A 20,393-nucleotide genomic window follows, 5' to 3' on the forward strand; every position below is an offset into this window, starting at 1 on the left:
ATGAACAGTATTTATTAAAATATGTAACCCTAACGAGCTCACATGTTAACCACGATGGGAGTTCAATAAGTAATGCAAAACAACCTTTTTTTCTGAAAGCATGTTGACTTCATTCAGGATTCCAATACACCATATTATTCCCCACTCTTTTGGCTACGAAACCCTATTTTTCAACACAATCTCCATTTAACGTGACGGCCTTACCCCACCTTACTCGGAGAGCCTGTATGCCCGCATGGTACCTGAGATATTGTATTTTCACACCGCCACATCTCGTCAAGTAAAACACTGATTTGAGTAATGAGAGGCCAAGAGCCATTTATTTGTCAGTACATAATATTTAACTACGCATTGTAATGATGTATTTTGACGATTTACAAGGAGAAATGAATCCAGCACCACTGACGCCCCTAGGAAACCATAGACCAACGCGTTTGTAAAAACATCGATATTCAAGACAGACCTTGAAGACATTTCAAAAAAAAAAAAAAAAAAAAAAAAAAAAAACAAGCGCGCAACCCATCGTCCACTGCCGGACAATATCACTCTCTTTTTATGTCCTATATAATACGGACGCACCATTACATAGTCGTCATTTTAAGATTTGTAATTTCTTTAAATCTATTGATAAATACTGTTATTTTGTTGCGTGTGAGACTAGCATGTGTGAAAAACACAGTTTGGTTAATGAATGGACATTTCTACGTGATTTCTAAACTTTTCAAACTACTCAAGCTCTGTCATTGTTATTAACGTAAGTGTTAACCTGTTATATGTACGTCCAAGTTCGTAATAATAGTGTCAAATACTCTAAATTTGTGTTTGCTTAATCATTTACTTTCTATGTGCCACGTTTTTTTACGGAGCCAACCGTGTCCGACGTGTCATTGTGCGGACAGAACAGTCGAGGCCGACGTTAACATACTACTTATATTCCCCCCTTGTAATATTCGTCAACTCAGTTTTAAACTGGCCCTTAGGTACATTTTCAGTGCGAGTGACATCCGGGAATTTCTTAGCAAACTTCTCTAATCGCACATCGCTCGCACAAAGTCTCACTGTTCCACAATGGTAAGCGGTACTTTCTTAACGGGACAGGGAGCCACGCAAATATATGTTGCTTCCCCTTCTCAATCTGATGCTTAAATAATAATAATAATATTTCCTCACATCAGATACCGCTCTACTGGTCCACGTCGAAGCCAATTTCTGGCTGTACCAGTAACCTATCCATTGTCCACGTAATGCTTCCCACGGAACATATCCTTCATTAGGCCAAACGTGGATGAGGAAGAACAGTCCAACGAAGCTTCGTGAGCTTCTCTCCATGGGTTGTCATGGAGAAGGAGTTGTTTTGCATTTTTTGTGGAAACGAACATGCCGAAGTCGTTTCTTCAATTTCCTGAGGGTAGCACAGTACACTTCAGAGTTAATCCTAGCCGCAAGAGGGAGGACATCAAAGAGAATAGGCCTTTCAGATTCCCACCGTCGCCGTGACTTCGCCGGTTGAGGGTGCGGCTTTGACCTTCTTTTCAGAGGAGAGGTGGTGTGGTGTCAGTCCGTGGATTGCCGTTTTGTTTCCGGTTTGAAGTGACGAACTCATGTTTCGTCATCTGTGACGATTTTCGACAAAAAATTGTCACGATCACCTTCGTAACACGTAAACAGTTCCGGACAGATGGTCCTTCGTTGTTCTTTATGGGTCTCTGTTAGGCAACGAGAAACCGAGCGACTACACACATTTGAGTTCACCAACTGGTGGACTATGGTGCCAACACTACCACCAGAGACGTCCAGTTGTGCAGAGAGGTGTTTGACTGTGCAGCCTTCTGGCATGCAGGAGTTCGGACAGGGTCGCGCGACCTTGTTTCGACGATGACAGACGCATCGCCAAATGGCTCACCGTTTCATTCTCTGCCAGGTCTCCGTAGACATTTTGCAAGCTCCTATGAATATCTGCAACGCTCTGTTTCTCCATCAAAGTAACTCTCTGCTTGGGACGCACCTCTGTTACAGACGCCATTTTACAGTCTACGTACAGCGGCGCCGATGAAGTGGGAATAGTTCAATATTTCCCACAACTACTCTGCATTTCTTCGACCCAAACTGTCCGAGAAAAAAAAATGTGTTGCATTACTTACTAAACGCCTCTCTTAATTTTAGATCCAGTAAATGTTACATAAAAAATTTAGCTTTACTTGGGGTCCGTACTAACCTCCGCCTCCTCCCCCCCCCCCCCTCTCCCTTTCTACCAGCCGAGCGGTACTAGGCGCTTCAGTCCGGAACCACGCGGCTGCTACGGTCACAGGTTCGAATCCTGCCTCGGACATGGATGTGTGTGATGTCCTTAGGCTTCTTAGGTTTAAGTAGTTCTAAGTTTAGGGGACTGAGGACCTCAGATGTTAAGTCCCACAGTGCTTAGAGCCATTTGAACCATTTTGAACCTTTCTACCATATTTCCGAATTATTATTGTAATCCATCGTTATATACTCTTGTAACTCTCGGTAATTTTAATGTCATAGTGACAAGTGTTTACTTTATAAACTGACGGAATGTCGCCATCACAGCAAAAGTTCAGACTCGGATAAGCCTCTACCGTTTTTCATTCGGTATTTGCTACCGCAACATGCAACTGAGGTGTTGTCTATGTGTGACTTTGACGAGGGTCGCTTCGTACGCTGTGCAGGGCTGGACCCGGCGCTGCCGTTCTTCGCGACGCTCAAGTCCTCCTGGAAGCTGGACCCCAGCGACGCCGACTTCGTGGACGCCATCCACACCAACGCCGGCGTCTTCGGCAAGATCGAGCCGTCGGGCCACGCAGACTTCTACGTCAACGGCGGTACACATCAACCCGCATGCCGAGAAGCGCGCAGTGAGTCAGTCTCTCCTCTCTCTACTAGCCACGCTTGCATTCTACCTGCAGCCTCTCCCGAGTTCATCCGTTCTGCAGTAACGTATCAACACATTGCACATTTTTCTTGTAAAGCTGTTGTTACACCATCTTACTACTTTTGGCTACAACAAAACTTGATCAGCCATTGGCTGTAGCTGAACAAGGGCCTTAACAGAGGGAGAATGCACATGTCGTAGAATTTCGAAACAAGTAGCTCATGTGTGTCTCTTTCGATAGTTATTCGTTTTTTATTTCAAGGTTTAAATCATAAGAGAAATAAAAAAAATAGTCCTCTCGTTAAGTTAATCAATCGTTTAATGCACCAAAAATAGTCGTTCCCTAACAAAGCCTACGTCCCCTTATACTTCCTCAATGCGAAAATTAATTTTACATTCATTACGTACTTTGTCCTCGCTTAGTTTAAAAAGTTCACTGTGACCGTATTAATTCTCTCTCAGCAGTTTAGCCGAGCACGATAGTGGATGCTATTGAAAAAACTGTGCGCTTGTAGTTCAGGTCCGTGCCGTAGATTTTTCGTGAAAACGTCGGGATAAAATCGTGCGTAATAAGTGTTTCGTGCCGGCCAGAGTGGCCGAGCTGTTCTAGGAGCTACAGTCTGGAACCGCGCGACCGCTACGGTCGCAGGTTCGAATCCTGACTTGGGCATGGATGTGTGTGATGTCCTTAGGTTAGTTAGGTTTAAGTAGGTCTAAGTTCTAGGGGACTGATGACCTCAGAAGTTAAGTCCCATAGTGCCAGAGCCATTTGAACCATTTTTTTGAAGTGTTTCGTATGAATACATAATTTAACTATCAATCTCTAAACACTAGAAGTACCATGTGTGTCATTTTTGAACCACGATGGTTTTTCTCCATAATAATCGCAGGACCAGACGTCCCCGTGACTTTTCATCATTTACGGGGTTGAAAAACTCACCAAAATTTCATCCCCCTAGCTCACCTAGAAGTATGAAAAATTTACCTGTTATGCCAGTAGTACCATGTGGGTCATTTTTGACCCATGCATCTTTTAACGCAATTTGATATCAGTAACACCGGTCTTCAGACACTAAATAGTTTCCGGGCGTGCCTCGACGTTATTCATGAAATGTTAAGAGTATATTATGATACTTTGGGCCAAAAAGAACGCGAAAAACGAAGTATTTGGGGGTCGGAGGATACTTTGTATTAGCGCGGCTTTCCGTTTTCTATGGACTGTCGACGAGCAGACCTACGGAGTGACAATAGAATGCTACAGAATAACATATTATACAGTGGCGAATCCCCCCGTCCCCTTCTACACTGCTGTCTGGAGCGCTGCTAACAGTTCTCTTACACGACAACAAATGTCAGGCGCGTTGACCATACGGGACGTCACGACTGACTTCTTCACCTCCGTGAAACTGGCAGATCAACTGAAACAAAAAGGAACAAGTTTCGTTGGCGCTCTTCGGAGCTCACTCAAGGAGGTTCTTCCTGCTGCGCGAAGTGGAGACGACACATTCCATGCAAAACACAAGTCAGGCGACGACCTTCTCTCAACATACCAATGGAAAAAGAAAAAAAATATACGTATTCTGAGTAACATGCATGCTGGATGTAAGATGAATGAGAATACTGAGAAGAAACTTTCAGAAACTGTGAAGTTTTGTAATGAAACTAAGGATGGAGTCGATATATACTGTGTGATCAAAAGCATCTGGACACCCCCAAAAACATACGTTTTTCATATTAGATGCATTGTGCTGCCACATACTGCCAGATACTTCATATCAGCGACCTCAGTAGCCATTAGACATCGTGAGAGAGCAGAATGGAGCGTTCCGCGAAACTCACGGACTTCGAATGTGGTCAGCTGATTGGGTGTCACTTGTGTCGTACATCTGTACGCGAGATTGCCACACTCCTAAACGACCCTAGGTCCTCTATTTCCGATGTCATAGTGATGTGGAAACGCAAAGGGACACGTACAGCACAAAAGCGTACAGGCCGTCCTCGTCTGTTGACTGACAGAGACCGCTGACAGTTGAAGAGGGTCGTAATGTGTAATAGGCAGACATCTATCCAGACCATCACACAGGAATTCCAAACTGCATCAGGATTCACTGCAAGTACTATGACAGTTACGTGGGAGGTGAGAAAACTTGGATATCACGGTCGAGCTGCTGCCCATAAGCCACGCGTCACATCGGTAAATACCTAACGACGCCTCTCTTGGTGTAAGGAGCGTAAACATTGGACGATTGAACAGTGGAAAAACGTTGTGTGGAGTGACGAATCACGGAACACAATGTGGCGATCCAATGACAGGGTGTGGGTATGGCAAATGCCCAGTGAACGTCATCTGCCAGCGTGTGTAGTTCCAACAGTAAAATTCGGAGGCGGTGGTGTTATGGTGTGGTCGTGCTGATGATATTGCTTGCGAGGTGGTAAAGCTATTCAACTGTAGTGGATTTAAAGCAGCATGTTATGACTCTGCATGTGTGACTGAGAGCTATGCCCACCTGTCTGGCATGTTTTGAATTGTACCAAAAAGGATATGCATGCCCTGCCACAGAATGGCATAGTGCCATTGCAGAGGGCCGTAGAGTTTCAGCCCCACTGTGATCCGGCCAGTTTCTGTAAAAGAATGTTCTTTGTGGAAACCTCGGCCTTGCAGTTCATACGATGTTTCTTGAAAGTAAGAACTGTATCTAGTGTCACTTGTAGGTGTTTTGGGACCTCACAGTGTTCAATTTCAACACCTGACCATACTATCTTTAGTTTCTGACTAGCTTCCCTGTTTCTCAAATGAAAAGCCCACGTTGTGTCTTTGTGGGATTTGGCTGAAGTTGGTTTGTGTTGTAGTATTTGGAAAGTTGTTAAGGACATTCATGGGGGCGTTCTCCACTGATTCAAAATCTGTGCTCTGGGTGGCTAGAGCAAGGCCATTGGTATAAAAGAAGTTACTGCTGTTGGGTGCTAAGGGTTAGTCATTTATGTAGACATCGAACAGAATTGTAGCCAGCACACTTCCTGCTGGAGACCGATTTTCTGCAGTCTCCATCGGCTGCGGTGATCTTAGAAACCGATGAAGAATCTGCGATGAGCCTAGTTAGGCCAAAGTCCTCGGTCAGGTTGTAGATCTTGGCTAGAAATAACTGGTGAGTGACAATGTCATACACTGCTGATAAGTCGACAAATATCACACCTGTCACCTTAAAAGCTTCAGACCCATCATCTGTAAACTGTGTGACATTTAGCTGCTGTCCACCATAGCTTTTGCCACGTCGAAATACAGACTGATGAAGTATAAGTAAGAGGTCAATTACAGGAGATAGATGAGTTAAAATCGACCTTAGCAGCAATTTGTAAAGTTGGCATACTAGTGCAACTTCTGCTCATGTAGTCAAATGAGAGGATATTTTTCATTACTTTGTAATTTTCAATTTAATACGGATTTCACTTATACTCTGGCAAATATTTTTATTGTCTCACTGTGGTTCTAGTAGTGCTCTGTAAGCTCGTCACAGTGCCACCTGAATCAATGTTCCAGCTAATCACACATCCACGCTACACCAGTTTATAACTTTACACAGAGACTATTTCTCTATCACGTGCATGCGCCTATGCTTGTACGATGATGTCACAGACAAAACAAATACTGCGCAACAAACACGTAGAGATGTGATCCACCGCTTGTGGCCTCAGCCGCTCTTTTACTCTTACTAGCCTTCTAATTATTAACAATTTAGTTCTGGCAGAATTTTGTCATAAAACAAGTGTTTGAATCATTTAACTTTCCTCAAATCACGCATCCATAAATGTGATGAAGGAAGACAACCGCTGTGCTAAGACACTGCACTCAAATACTGCAGGATGGTGATCCAACTCCTTTGTCAATCAACCAGATTTAGGTTGTCCGTGATTTCCCAGAATCCTTAATGTGAATGCTCCATCTCTAATGATATCACTGTCGACAGGATACTAAACCCTAATCTACCTTGTAAGTGTACAGGATTCTGCGACCAGAGTCATTTAATGTAAAAGTTTTTTAAACTGGTGTTTTTTCAAACTGGGGAACAATCAAGAAAGGGGTGTCGCAAGGTTCGGTCTTAGGTCCTCTGCTGTTCTTAATATATATATTAATGACTTGCCATTCTATATTCACGAAGATGCAAAGCTGGTACTTTTTGCCGATGATACAAGTATAGCTATCACACCCGACAGACAAGAATTAACTGGTGAAATTGTAAACAATGTCTTTCACAAAATCATTAAGTGGTTCTCTGCAAATGGGCTCTCATTAAACTTTGACAAAACACAGTATATACAGTTCCACACAGTAAATGGAATGACCCCATTAATAAATATAGACTTTGATCAGAAATCGGTAGCTAAGGTAGAATATTCAAAATTTCTAGGTGTATGCATTGATGAGGGGTTGAACTGGAAAAAACACACTGAGGATCTGCTGAAACGTTTGAGTTCAGCTACTTATGCTATTAGGGTCATTGCAAATTTTGGCGATATACATCTGAGTAAATTAGCTTACCACGCCTATTTTCATTCTCTGCTTTCGTATGGCATCATATTCTGGGGTAACGCATCATTGAGTAAAAGAGTGTTCATTGCACAAAAGCGTGTAATCAGAATAATTTCTGAAGCTCATACAAGATCATCCTGCAGACACTTATTTAAAGAGCTAGAAATCTTCACTGTAGCCTCACAATATATATATATATATATATATATTCACTTATGAAATTTGTTATTAACAATCCGAACGAATTCAAAAGTAATAGCAGTGTACATGGCTACTGTGGTGTCACCGCCAGACACCACACTTGCTAGGTGGTAGCTTTAAATCGGCCGCGGTCCATTAGTACATGTCGGACCCGCGTGTCGCCACTGTTAGTGATCGCAGACCGAGCGCCACCACACGGCAGGTCTCGAGAGACGGACTAGCACTCGCCCCAGTTGTACGGACGACTTAGCTAGCGATGCACACTGACGAAGCCTCGCTCATTTGCAGAGCAGATAGTTAGAATAGCCTTCAGCTAAGTCAATGGCTACGACCTAGCAAGGCGCCATTAGTATTACATTGCATGAATCTACAGAGTCTCACTTGTATCGTCAAGAGCGATGTACAACAATGATGGATTAAAGTTAAGTATTCCAGCAGCTACGTACTTTTCTTTATAGCATTCATTACGTATCCTGTTTCAGACCTTACGCCAGCCTGCGTGAGCTTATAGCGTGCATTTCGGTCTTCTCTAGCAATATACAACAGCTACAACACTAGGAGAAAGGATGATCTTCACTACTCAAGGTTAAATCTAACTTTGGCTCAGAAGGGGGTAAATTATGCTGCCACAAAAGTCTTTGGTCACTTACCTAATAGCATCAAAAGTCTGACAGATAGCCATATAGCATTTAAAAGGAAATTAAAAGAATTTCTTAATGGCAGCTCCTTCTACTCATTAGATGAGTTTTTGGATATAGTAAGTGGGTAATTTTCCAACCTCCACAAAAAAAATTATTGAGTGTCATGTAATATTTTGTCCAATGTAATATCTTGCATGGACACCTTTTATTAGTCTGACACGTTCCACATCATTACGAAGTGTCGTATTCATGATCTATGGAACAAGTACTAATCTAATCTAATCTTATCTCTAATCTATGTATGGTATGTGCCCACCTGCACATGGAGTCCCCGTAAAACTGGTCAATAAAGTCGACTGATACCACACCTGCAACATGCTTATCACACAGGGCTTGAAAACTGTTATTTGCCTCTGACATTTAGGCTACCTTGCAAAGCACACCTATCATGCCTGGCAGCCTACATGGCATAGTGGGATAATCGTTTCTTACCCCTGATATGTTGCCTGCCATGCCAAGCAGGTCGATAAGGCAGGCTGATATATTCCCATTTAAAATGCCTCTTGTGCAGGTAAACGTATGTGGCAGGGTCTGAAAACACACTTTTTTTGCGCGTATCCCCATTTGCATTGCAGCTGGGAGGTTTCAAACTCCACAGCACTGATACTCATGAAGTTCGCCATTTGTGTTCCAAATTTATTTGAAATCGATCCAGGGGTTTGGGGGCAGATCCCAGAAATACACACATATGTGCTGCTTTATATATATAGTAGCCATATGGTACAAATATTGCACAAATCTCTTCCTTCCCCAGCTCTCTCCATTGTCTCATCTGCTTCTCTCTGTCCATCTCCCTTTCTGCTCCCCCACTTCTCCCTACCCATCTCCTCATCCCCATCTGTCCTTATCCTCCTCCCCCGATCTCTATCAATTTCCTCCTCTCCTCTTTCTACTCATCTCCTCCACCCACCCCCCCCCCCCCCTCTGTCCATCTCGACTCTCACTCACCCTTTTCCACTTACTTGCTTCCCCTATCCATCTTCCACTTGCTTCTTACAACTTACCCTCCTCCTCCTCTCTTTGTCAATCTCTTCCTCTCCCTCTCTCTTTCTATCTCATTCTACACTCTCTCTGTCAGACTTCATTCCCCCTCTGTCCATCTCCTTCTCCCCTCTCTCTTTGTTCACCCCCTCCACCCACTTTTCTCTCTGCACATCTCCGTCCCCCTCTTTCAGCCAATCTCCCCATTTTCCCAGTCTCCTCTCTACTCCTCCTCTCTCCTTTCTGTGTCCTTTTACTCTTGCTTTTTCTGTCCCTCTATTTCTCCTTCCCTCTCTTTCTGTCCATCTTCTCGTCCCTCTCTCTCAGTCCACCTCATTGTGGTGTATACATTACAGATAGTTTCTTAATAGCTAAAGCATTGTGTGCCAGCCTTTCTTTTTCTAATATTGTTTTCTGAATTCGCTGTTACTTCCAAACTTGTTCGAGTTATTGACCGACATTTTGACTAAAGCCTTCTTGATGAGAGGTTATTTGCTGAATTGTTTTGTTAAGTGATTCGTATCTGCAAAATTTTAAGTCTCAAGTAATTCTGGATTGTTCTTAAATTCATAATTTTTTGAGCTGTGAGTTCATGTAAGTGGGCTTTCGCATGCTGAAATGAGTTAATGTTAATTGCAATAAAAGTTTCAATAAATGATTTATGTAAAATTTATGACCAAAGCTCAATCAATTGTTCCACCTTCTTAATCCTAATAGCCCAGTACTCTAACCATGCTCTGCTACCAAAGTGATGTGATTCAGACTAGATGTGCACGGCCCAGAGTAGTGTTCTGTGTGCCGTTACATTAATGCTTAGTACGAAGTGTGAAATAAAAGCATCAGTAGAGCGTAGATTGAGGTTTAGAGCTGTTGATTTTTTTTACACAAGTTTTAGATGAATGAAGTGGTGGCGCTGCAAGCTGTTATCCCCAGTATGCGGTGTATGTTGCAGATGAGCCAGTGTGCTCACACCTCATGTCGGCGGTGTACTTCGCAGAGTCAGTGGAGAGTGCTGCGGGCTTTTGGGGTGTGCCGTGCCCATCCTACTGGCAGCACACTCTGGGCTGGTGCCCGGATGGCGAGCAGGCACGCAAGCAGGCCATCCTCATGGGGGAGCACTGTCCCACAGGGTGCGTCTCCAGACACTGCCTACTTACTCTTCTTCTGCTCTTCACGATATACGCACATCAACAGAAGTTCTGCATCACCCCTTTATTTCGAAATCCATGGCACAGGAAACAAACATTGGCTGTAAGGCATGCTTATGTATTCATCTGCAGTGTGTTTAGATCACAAAATAATTAAAAAAAATACAAAAAAACAAATATTTGTCTAATGACAAAATCGTCTGCTTCCCATGTGGTGGGTTTTTGCAGCACTCCTGAGCAATACATTGTGGAACTCTCCTTGCCAAGATGAAGGTTGAATACATCATTGTATACCTTTCGATGAGATCATCATGCAAGCCCTGGTCCAAATTGTCCCTCTCTTCAATTGCGATTCTGTGTAAGTTGCACAGAGCACATGGCTATTGTCGATATCGAAAAATAGCTCGTTTCAATCAAGCCCACAGATGTTCGATTGGGTACATGTTCGGGGAACATGCAGGTCAGTCCAGTCTGGTGATCCTAGCATGTGGAAGGAACATGTTCACGAGAACAGTACGATGAGCAGGCAGTTATCATCTATCAAGATGAAATTGTCACCAAAATGTTGGTGATAGGGTCCCACTATTGATTGCAGAATCTCGTCTCTGTACAATAGAGCTGTGAGGTTGCCCTCAATAACCGCAAGAGGTGTAAGCTGACCCCAAGTAATGTCACCCCACATCACCACTCCACCATCAACTTGATGCGTGTATAGGACACAGTGATAAAGGTGTTCGATATTACGGGGTTGTCTCCAAACACATTGTCTTGTATTATCAGGGTATAAACAGATCAGACACTATATCAATCCTAGAGTGTCCATTCTGTGTGATTTCATGCCCAAGTGTAACGAACTCGGTGGTATTGCAGTGTACAATGTGGTGCTCATTGTGGTAATCAGAAATGGAGATTCACATTATATACACGTCTCCTAGCAATTTTATGTGGTACACGACATCCTGTAGCCTCTTCAACCACCGAATCCAGTTCTGTAGTACTGAAGGGAGGCGGCACAAGGCGTCCACATTGGCACATTTAGATGCAGGTCGAAAATGGATTTCATAATTGTAGCGAGACAACAACAACGCCCATCGTTGCAGGTGGCATGCTGCCTTGTCAGGCAAGGAAGTGTGAGAGTCAAACAAGGACACTAAGGACTTATGGTCAGTAACTTCGAGCCATAAAAAAAAAATGAAATTTCTGGAGAGTGTAGACTAAGGCAAGAGCCTCTCTTTCCACCTGAGAGTAATATTGCTGGGCCGGAGTGAGAGATTTGGAGGCAAAAGCAGCAGGTCATTAAGAACCGTTGGCATATTGGCGTGCTAGGACTACGCTAAGGCCATACTGTGTCAGTCGCCAAAACTATGTGCTGGTCTGGAGAGAACGTAGCCAAACGAGGGGCCGAGCGTGGTTTGGAATTCAACATTCGAAAAGCGTGTTTGCAATACAGGCTCCAGAAAAATGGTACATTCTTGCGTAACGAGACATGCCAATATGGCCGCCCCTGGAAGGAATTTATGGTAGTAGCCTACCTTCCCTAGGAAGGCCTGAAGCTCCTTCATGGTTGAGGAGTGAGGCATTGATGTAAAAGCGAAGATGTGGTCTGGCAGAGGATGAATCCCATCCTGCGAGACCTCAAAGCCCAAAGAAACAATAGAAGGCTGGCCCCATGTAATGTCACCCCACAACACCACTCCACCATCAACATGATGCGTATAGGTAAGAAATAAAAAAAAGTTCGCATGTTTTTCCAGTGATCGACCATGGAGGAGCCTGTGACAACAGTTTCATCGAGATAATTAACGCGACCTATGACAGTCATAGTAAATTTCTCTAAAATCGTTGGAAAATAGAAGGGGCGGTAGCCACATCAAAAGAAAGGCGCAAATATTGTTAGAGACCAAAAGGAGTACCCAAACCAGAATTAACTGAGTCTCTTCATCCACAGGAACCAGCAGATAAGCTTCAGACAAATCAATTTTTGAAAAATACTGGCCACCAGATATTTTTGCCAACAGTTCCTCCTGGTACAGGAAAGAATACATATACATGATTAACTGTGCGTCGACAGTAGTACTGACGTTGCCACAGACGAGAAGTTTCCCTGACGGTTTCCGAACTACAACCAGTGGAGAAAACTATTCACTAGCCATAACACATTGCACCACCCCTACAGATTAAAGTCTGTCCAATTCTGCATGATAAAAATGAGCTGAGCCATGGATTTCAAAGAAATTTGAGATGAAAAATTTGTAGCACACCCTTTGCCGTTTGAAGATAAGTCCGAAAACTCCTCACACAGTTTTTCCAATTGAGAATACAGTACCTGATCGACGCAATGTGAACAGCATTGGATTTCCTAATCCAAATGCCTGAAATGCGTTCGTCCGGACAAGTTCTCAATACCGGCATCAGCAACCACCACAGTGTAATGTAACGAACCACGGAGGGAGATGCCATAAATTGTCCCAACAGCACAATGTACTGTTTGTTATAACTGACCAGCTTCCACGACCAGTGTCAACAACTGGGCAGCTATAAGTTTGAGAATTCAATAACTTCTCTGTAGCATCTTTGTCGACCTGTAGCCGTGGCACTCAGCGAGAAACACTTAACTCCACAAACACCTTGGGAGAAGTTATGAGCACTCGAGTCATACAGTTTACGTCCATGACCATATCCTGAGCAACCTTGAGTGAACGACATTTGGAGGTGATGTGGCCTTTCTACTGGCAAGCATTACGAGTGGCCAAGCGCTTAGAGTATGCCGAACGTTCATGCTGAACAAGACAGAAAGGACAAGATGGAAACAAAAAATGCTGTGGTGATCGCGGCTGCTTGGGCAGGCCTTGGTCTGCTCAGTGCTAGGTGCGCATGTTTACTGCCACTGTCACCTCCTTGTGTCATCCTAGTGGGCACCTCGGCCCACACTTTAGGTTTGATCACCCATCCCCAGAAACTTCAAGAGATTGTTCAATTTGCAAAACTTCTGCCAGTGTGATGCTTTCAAAGAGTAAAGCCTTCTGGCGCAGCTTCATGGGTTAGCCGCGCGGTCTGACGCATCTTGTCACCGTCCATGTGCTCTCCCCGTCGGAGGTTCGAGTCCTCCCTTGGGCATGGGTGTGTGTGTGTCATCCTTAGCGTAAGTTAGTTTAAGTTAGATTAAGTAGTGGGTTAGCTTAGGGACCGATGACCTGAGCAGTTTGATCCTTCTGGAGCTAAAGAGATAATTGTGTCATGCACCATAGAGTCCGCATAAGAGTCATTACGGGCATCAACAGTGAACTGACACTTATGGCTAAAGCTGTGAAGTTTGGCTGCCCAGGCCCTGTATGACTGGTTTGGTTTCATGTGGCATCAATACAACTCAACTCGCGCCGTATGACATGCATTTGTTTACAATGGTATTTAGACAGTAAACTGCACATATGAGCAAAAGTACGAGCTGCAGGTTCTCGTAATGGTACAACTTGACACAGTAAGTGATACATCTCAGATGGAATCCATGAGAGCAAATAAGACTTTGCACAAATTTGAGTCTGTCACATTGAAAGCCAAAAAATGCTGAGGTTTTTTCCGTGACCGTCCAGTACTTCGGTGAATCATCATAGACTGGTGGAGTGGTGCCCTGTCTGTTAATGGAAGCCAACAAAGTGATCACTGCCGAAGTAAGCTGTTCAATCTTGGCCGGTAGCACGGCATCCATAATGAGTAAACCTGATGAAACAACACTTAAAGACTGCACACAAAGAAACCTTTCCAAACTCATTGCCAGTTGTGTAGTAGTAACCAATTAATACATGAAACCAAGTACCATGAATTTGGCTTTATTCATATGCCTCTGAACAATAACGGAAATAAGCCTCTCGTGACTCCACATATAAGCGATACACAGAACAGCTGATGTCAGCTGTACAAAATAAAAGAACATAGTGGGAGTGAGTCAGCACTGCTCCGTGCATATACAGGGTGGTACAAAAAGGTACGGCCAAACTTTCAGGAAACATTCCTCACACACAAAGAAAGAAAATATGTTATGTGGACATGTGTCCGGAAACGCTTACTTTCCATGTTAGAGCTCATTTTATTACTTCTCTTCAAACCACATTAATCATGGAATGGAAACACACAGCAACAGAACGTACCAGCGTGACTTCAAACACTTTGTTACAGGAAATGTTCAAAATGTCCTCCGTTAGCGAGGATACATGCATCCACCCTCCGTCGCATGGAATCCCTGATGCGCTAATGCAGCTCTGGAGAATGGCGTATTGTATCACAGCCGTCCACAATACGAGCACGAAGAGTTTCTACATTTGGTACCGGGGTTGCGTAGACAAGAGCTTTAAAATGCCCCCATAAATGAAAGTCAAGAGGGTTGAGGTCAGGAGAGCGTGGAGGCCATGGAATTGGTCCGCCTCTACCAATCCATCGATCGCCGAATCTGTTGTTGAGAAGCGTACGAACACTTCGACTGAAATGTACAGGAGCTCCATCGTGCATGAACCACATGTTGTGTCGTACTTGTAAAGGCACGTGTTCTAGCAGCACAGGTAGAGTATCCCGTATGAAATCATGATAACGTGCTCCATTGAGCGTAGGTGGAAGAACATGGGGCCCAATCAAGACATCACCAACAATGCCTGTCCAAACGTTCACAGAAAATCTGTGTTGATGATGTGATTGGACAATTGCGTGCAGATTCTCGTTAGCCCACACATGTTGATTGTGAAAATGTCTCGATACAAACGTACCGCGCCACGGCTATTTCCCCGTGCTAATCCATACATCAAATGGGCATCTGCCACCTCCGCATTTGTAAACTTTTCACTGACTGCAAAACCACGTTCGTGATGAACACTAACCTGTTGATGCTACGTACTGATGTGCTTGATGTTAGTACTGTAGAGCAATGAGTCGCATGTCAACACAAGCACCGAAGTTAACATTACCTTCCTTCAATTGGGCCAACTGGCGGTGAATCGAGGAACTACAGTACATACTGACGAAACTAAAATGAGCTCTAACATGGAAATTAAGCGTTTCCGGACACATGCCCACATAATGCCTTTTCTTTATTTGTGTGTGAGGAATGTTTCCTGAAAGTTTGGTCGTACGTTTTTGTAACACCCTGTATAGATGCAAGGCACCAGTAGGTGGTGTGCCAGAGACTCTGCCATGTGCAAGCTTCTTACAGGTGGTTGCTAGTGGCTGGCCCACACTGCTACAGTTGGTCTTTGATTTAAGTACACAGGTGTGGCAACACTACACTCGATGCACTCATACTCACACGTACAGGTAGTGGGATACAGCAGTTACTTCTTCCTGAGTTAAGAATGTGTACACATGTCTATAGGCTGAATTGCTTTTTATTTTTAACTGGAATGGGATGTGCGGGATATCCTTTTCCATACATTATGTCTCATAATCTGGTTCTCTTCAGCTTATCAAAAGCATTTTTTAAATTCTTTATAGGCAATATGTGTTTAGAAATTGTAACCTTGACATTTTCTATGATAGAGTTTACAGTAAAATGTTATCTATAGTGGATCAGTTTTACTGAAACCATCTTCCTGCCTTCATCTAGCTTTCCCATTGCTATTGTCATTACTCTGTTGTTTATTATATTTCAATACATTTCATAGGCATGATAAACAAAGCAGTCCTTCGATAATTTTCGCATTTTTGTCTATCGCCATTTTTAAAAAAGAAATAACCTCGGCTATTCGTCACAGATGGAATATTACATTGCTCTGCTTAATATACATAGTGTCCCATTTATCTTTACCACCACAAATAACTGTTTGTCCAGATCCAAATTACAAAATGTTTCAAGCAAATGTTCTTTAGCCATCTGGAGGACATCAATCAGCATGATTGCCTTCATTGCAGCTTTGTTTTTTTACAATGATAAGAACAGCGGTATGACTTCTTTAAATGGCACCCTATATTTTTTATTTGGTAATTCATTTCCTATCCTAAAGACCTATTTAAAAATGTATCACTGTGTACATTCACTGAAACACAAAGTTGTTAATTACATAACACAACATTGACATTGAGCCCCGGATCACAAACTCGTCCACTTGCTGGAGTTGTCAGTAAAGAAATGAAAACCAAGTAAAAACATAACACAAAATTGACTTTGATTCTCCTGTACCATTGCCCAGGAGTAGAACATTCAAAGGTGCTCAAAGTGGTGACCCTGGACACCGATACACTGGTGCACTCATTGATGAAAGAATTATTTACTCTTCCAGTGTTGCCTGCTGAAGAGAATTACATGCAAGCATGATATGTTCCTGCATGTCCTCTGGAGTTGTTGGAATATTGTGATAGACAATATCTTTAATACATCCCCAAAGAAAAAGGTCCAGAGGATTTAAATCAGGAGACCTAGCAGGGCAAGTAACTGTTCCTCCTCGGCAAATCCATCTGGCAGGATACCTTCAGTTCATAACACGACATGCATGCAAGGCATTATGTGCTGGACATCCATCATGTTGACACCACATAAGCATTCTGGTTCTTAGTGGCACTTCATCCAGAAGAGGAGGAAGAATTTGTCTGAGGCAGTTGGCATATGCTGTGCAGTTTAGACTACCATTGATGAAATAAGGGCCAATAATTGTAGTTCCAAGCATCCCACACCAGACGTTAACTCTCCATTGACGCAGATGTTCCACCTGTCTAAGCCATTGTGGGTTGTCGCTGGACCAATAATGCATTTTCCTTGTATTTACCTGTCCTTTGTTTGAGAAGGAACATTCATCGGTAAATAGAACATTGGAGAAGAAGTTCAAGTTGGCAAGGATTTGCTGCTGTGTCCACTGACAGAACAGTACACGATTATGGAAATCATTCCCATGCAATTCCTGATGTAGGTGTACATGGTGAGGATGGAACTGGTGACATGTAAGGATATGATGTACACTGGTTTTAGGAATGCCTATCTCATGTTCAAGCTGTTGTGTGCTCACATGTGGATTCATTGCAATGGAAGCAAGAACAGTAACTTTGCCAGCTTCATCTGTGCGAGTGCTATGATGATTTCGTTGCTGTGGGTTGACGTTGACGGAATGACGGGTGTGCAATCTACTTACATTTACATTTTTCCTCTGTCAGCGTCAGCACATGGATGTGTTCCATTACCCCGAGTACCTGCATTAAGCACTGGGAGTGTCAACATCAGTGTTGTTTTGTAATTAATAATGTTGTGTTTCAGTGAATGGTACACTGTGATACATTTTTGAATAGGCCTGTAGGAGAGGAAATTAATTACCAAATAAAAAATACAGGGTGCCATTAAAAAAATACCACTGTTCATAATGTAAAAAACAAAGCTACAATGAAGGCTATCATGCTGATTGATGTCCCTCAGATTGATAAAGGACATTTTCTTCAAACATTTTGTAATTTGCATCTGGACAAACAGTTATTTAGGGTGGTCAAGATAAATGGGACACCCTGTATGTATGAGGCAAAGTAGGTGATAGGATAATAGTTGCACTTTTGGTGCATTTGTCACTAGTGATTTTGTCTCTTTTGGGCAAGTAGGAGGCTTACCTTCTGTTTCACGCTTTATAGGGAATGCAATTGCTTTACACACTTTCTGTGTTCCAATATTTGTCTTAGAAGTATTGTTTACCCTTTATTGTACCGGTGTGTCCCTGTCCCTTGTAATAATTTCTCACATAACCTACTATTGATTCCATGTATGAATTACCTCCACCCTCCCCCCTCCTCCCCCCCACCCCCCCACCCTGTGAAGCATGGACCATGCTGAGCTGGGGTGGCTTGCATCCATCAACAATATAGCAATACAGAGGGCTGTACCTTAGGGGCAACCATAATTGAGGGTTACCTGTCAAGAGGCCAGACTAATTTGTAGTTCCTGAAGAGGGTCAGCAATCTTTTGATTAATTACAAGTGTAACAGTCTGGATGATTGGCTGATCTGGTCTTATGACATTAATGAACATGGCATTACTTTCTTGGTACTGTGAAAGGCTAAAAGCAAAGGGAAACTACATTGTTGTATATGGTGAGGACATGCAGCTCTACTGTGTCATTAAATGATGATGGTATCCTCTTGGGTAAAATATTTTGGAGGTGAAATAATCCCCCATTCAGATCTCTGGGCAGGGCTACTCAGGAGGATGTCAACATCTGGAGAAACAAAACTGTCATTCTATGGGTTAGATTGTGGAATGTTAGATTCCTTAGGTGGGTGGGTAGGTTAAAAAATTTAAACAGTTAAATGGATAGACTGAACTTAGATGTAGTGAAAATTACCAAAGTGCTGTGACAGGAAGAACAGGACTTCTGCTCACATCAGTACAGGGAAGGGGACAAGGAGGAAAAATAGTAGAATATGGACTGGGGGAAAGGAAGGAAAGAAGAAATCATGTGGTAGAATTTTGCACAGAGCATAATTTAATCATTGTTAACTCTTGTTTTAAGACATGAAAGAAAGTTATATACATGGAAGAGAATGGAAGAGACCTGGGGACACTGGAAGTTTCCAGAATGATCATAAGATGATGGCACACAGATTTTGAAACCAGATTTTAAACTGTAAGATGTTTCCTGGGGTACTCACTTTGAGCATAATTTGTTGAATGTAGCCCGCAAATTAAAACTGAAGTTATTGTGAAAAGATAAGAATCTAAGGAGATGGGACTGGGATAAACTGGAAAAAAAAGGAAAAAAGAAACAGAGGTTGTTGAGGGTTTCAGAGGGAGCACTGGGCACTGTTGGGATGGAACAGAAGAAAGAAATACAATAGAAGACGAATGAGTTGCTGTGATTAGGCAGCAGAGGATCACATGGGTAAAAAGAGAAGGCCTAGCAGAAATATTTGGACACCAAAGGAGAATTTAACTTATGAGAGGTGAAAATGTAAAAACGCAAGAACTCAAAGAAATTAAAAAACATGGCAAAATTATTTTCCTAGACAGTCTATATAAAGGTGTATGATGTTCTGATAATGGTCTTATGTAGTATACAACCTGTACAATGCATGAAGTAGATGTCTTACAAGTGTAAAGATTCCCAACCATCCCAGTTTTTCTGAACATTTCCTATTTTTGAACAAACTGTTATGTTGCCCCAGAACACATTCAGGATTCAATGAAATATCCTGGATTTTTCTTCTTGTGAAGTGTGTGTTTCTTTTTTCTTTATTGCACTTATCATCAAGCCTTATACGTTCTTTCTTTCAGTATGCTGGACACTTGTCCCTGGCGTTACTTCAGTCATTGTGTCAATTTGGGGAAGTTGACATTTGAAAAACTAAGCTGTGTCATATCTTGATTTCAATACATAATTCTGAATTTATATGCTTTTGTGTTCATTTACCACAGCAGTATTGCTGTTTCTGTGCAATACATGATACTGTTATATTATACTGCAGTTTAACACATACTTGCATACAGCACTAACTGCATCTATGATTTTTACAAACTCTATTGTAACATTTCCTGCAGTTGTTATGGGGGGACATAAGTGCAAAGTAAACATGAAGTTAGTGCAAGTCCCTGATCATAAAAGGCAGATTTAGAATGTTGAATATACAGTTTGTGATGCAAAATTTAGTGCTGGACATGGAGGACGAACTGATGTTGCAACTTATGTGACATAAAACAAACATGATCCTCATTAAAATACATCATTGAGACTTAAAATTAATAACTAACTACCACTGAAGTCAGTTACAGAATTTGAAAATCAAGTTGTCAGGCTAGTAGCTACATTTGAATACCACTCGTAAGACTGAAGCGTTTCTCAATCAGAAGCTTTCATGCTCTCAAACTAAAATATAACAAACATAACTGTTTATTGTGAATGTAGTTGCACCATTTGTTATAGAACAAATAATCAGTAGTTTTAAAGAAGCACAATTTATTTAAGGCACTTATTTTTCAGTCCAGTCCAGTTCATTTA

The 20,393-nt window shown here is 42.5% G+C and overlaps 1 protein-coding gene across 1 annotated transcript in view; it reads left to right on the forward strand.

Annotated features, from left to right (window-relative positions):
- Positions 1-20,393, forward strand: part of LOC126194871 (pancreatic triacylglycerol lipase-like) — a 247,020-nt gene that overhangs the window by 217,638 nt on the left and 8,989 nt on the right. The window contains exons 6-7 of the mRNA XM_049933215.1: positions 2,688-2,873; positions 10,254-10,431. Of these exons, the coding sequence (XP_049789172.1) occupies positions 2,688-2,873; positions 10,254-10,431 (364 nt within the window). The remainder of the gene's footprint in view (positions 1-2,687; positions 2,874-10,253; positions 10,432-20,393) is intronic.

Source organism: Schistocerca nitens, chromosome 7, assembly GCF_023898315.1.
Source record: "Schistocerca nitens isolate TAMUIC-IGC-003100 chromosome 7, iqSchNite1.1, whole genome shotgun sequence".
NCBI classification, from domain to species: Eukaryota; Metazoa; Arthropoda; class Insecta; order Orthoptera; family Acrididae; genus Schistocerca; species Schistocerca nitens.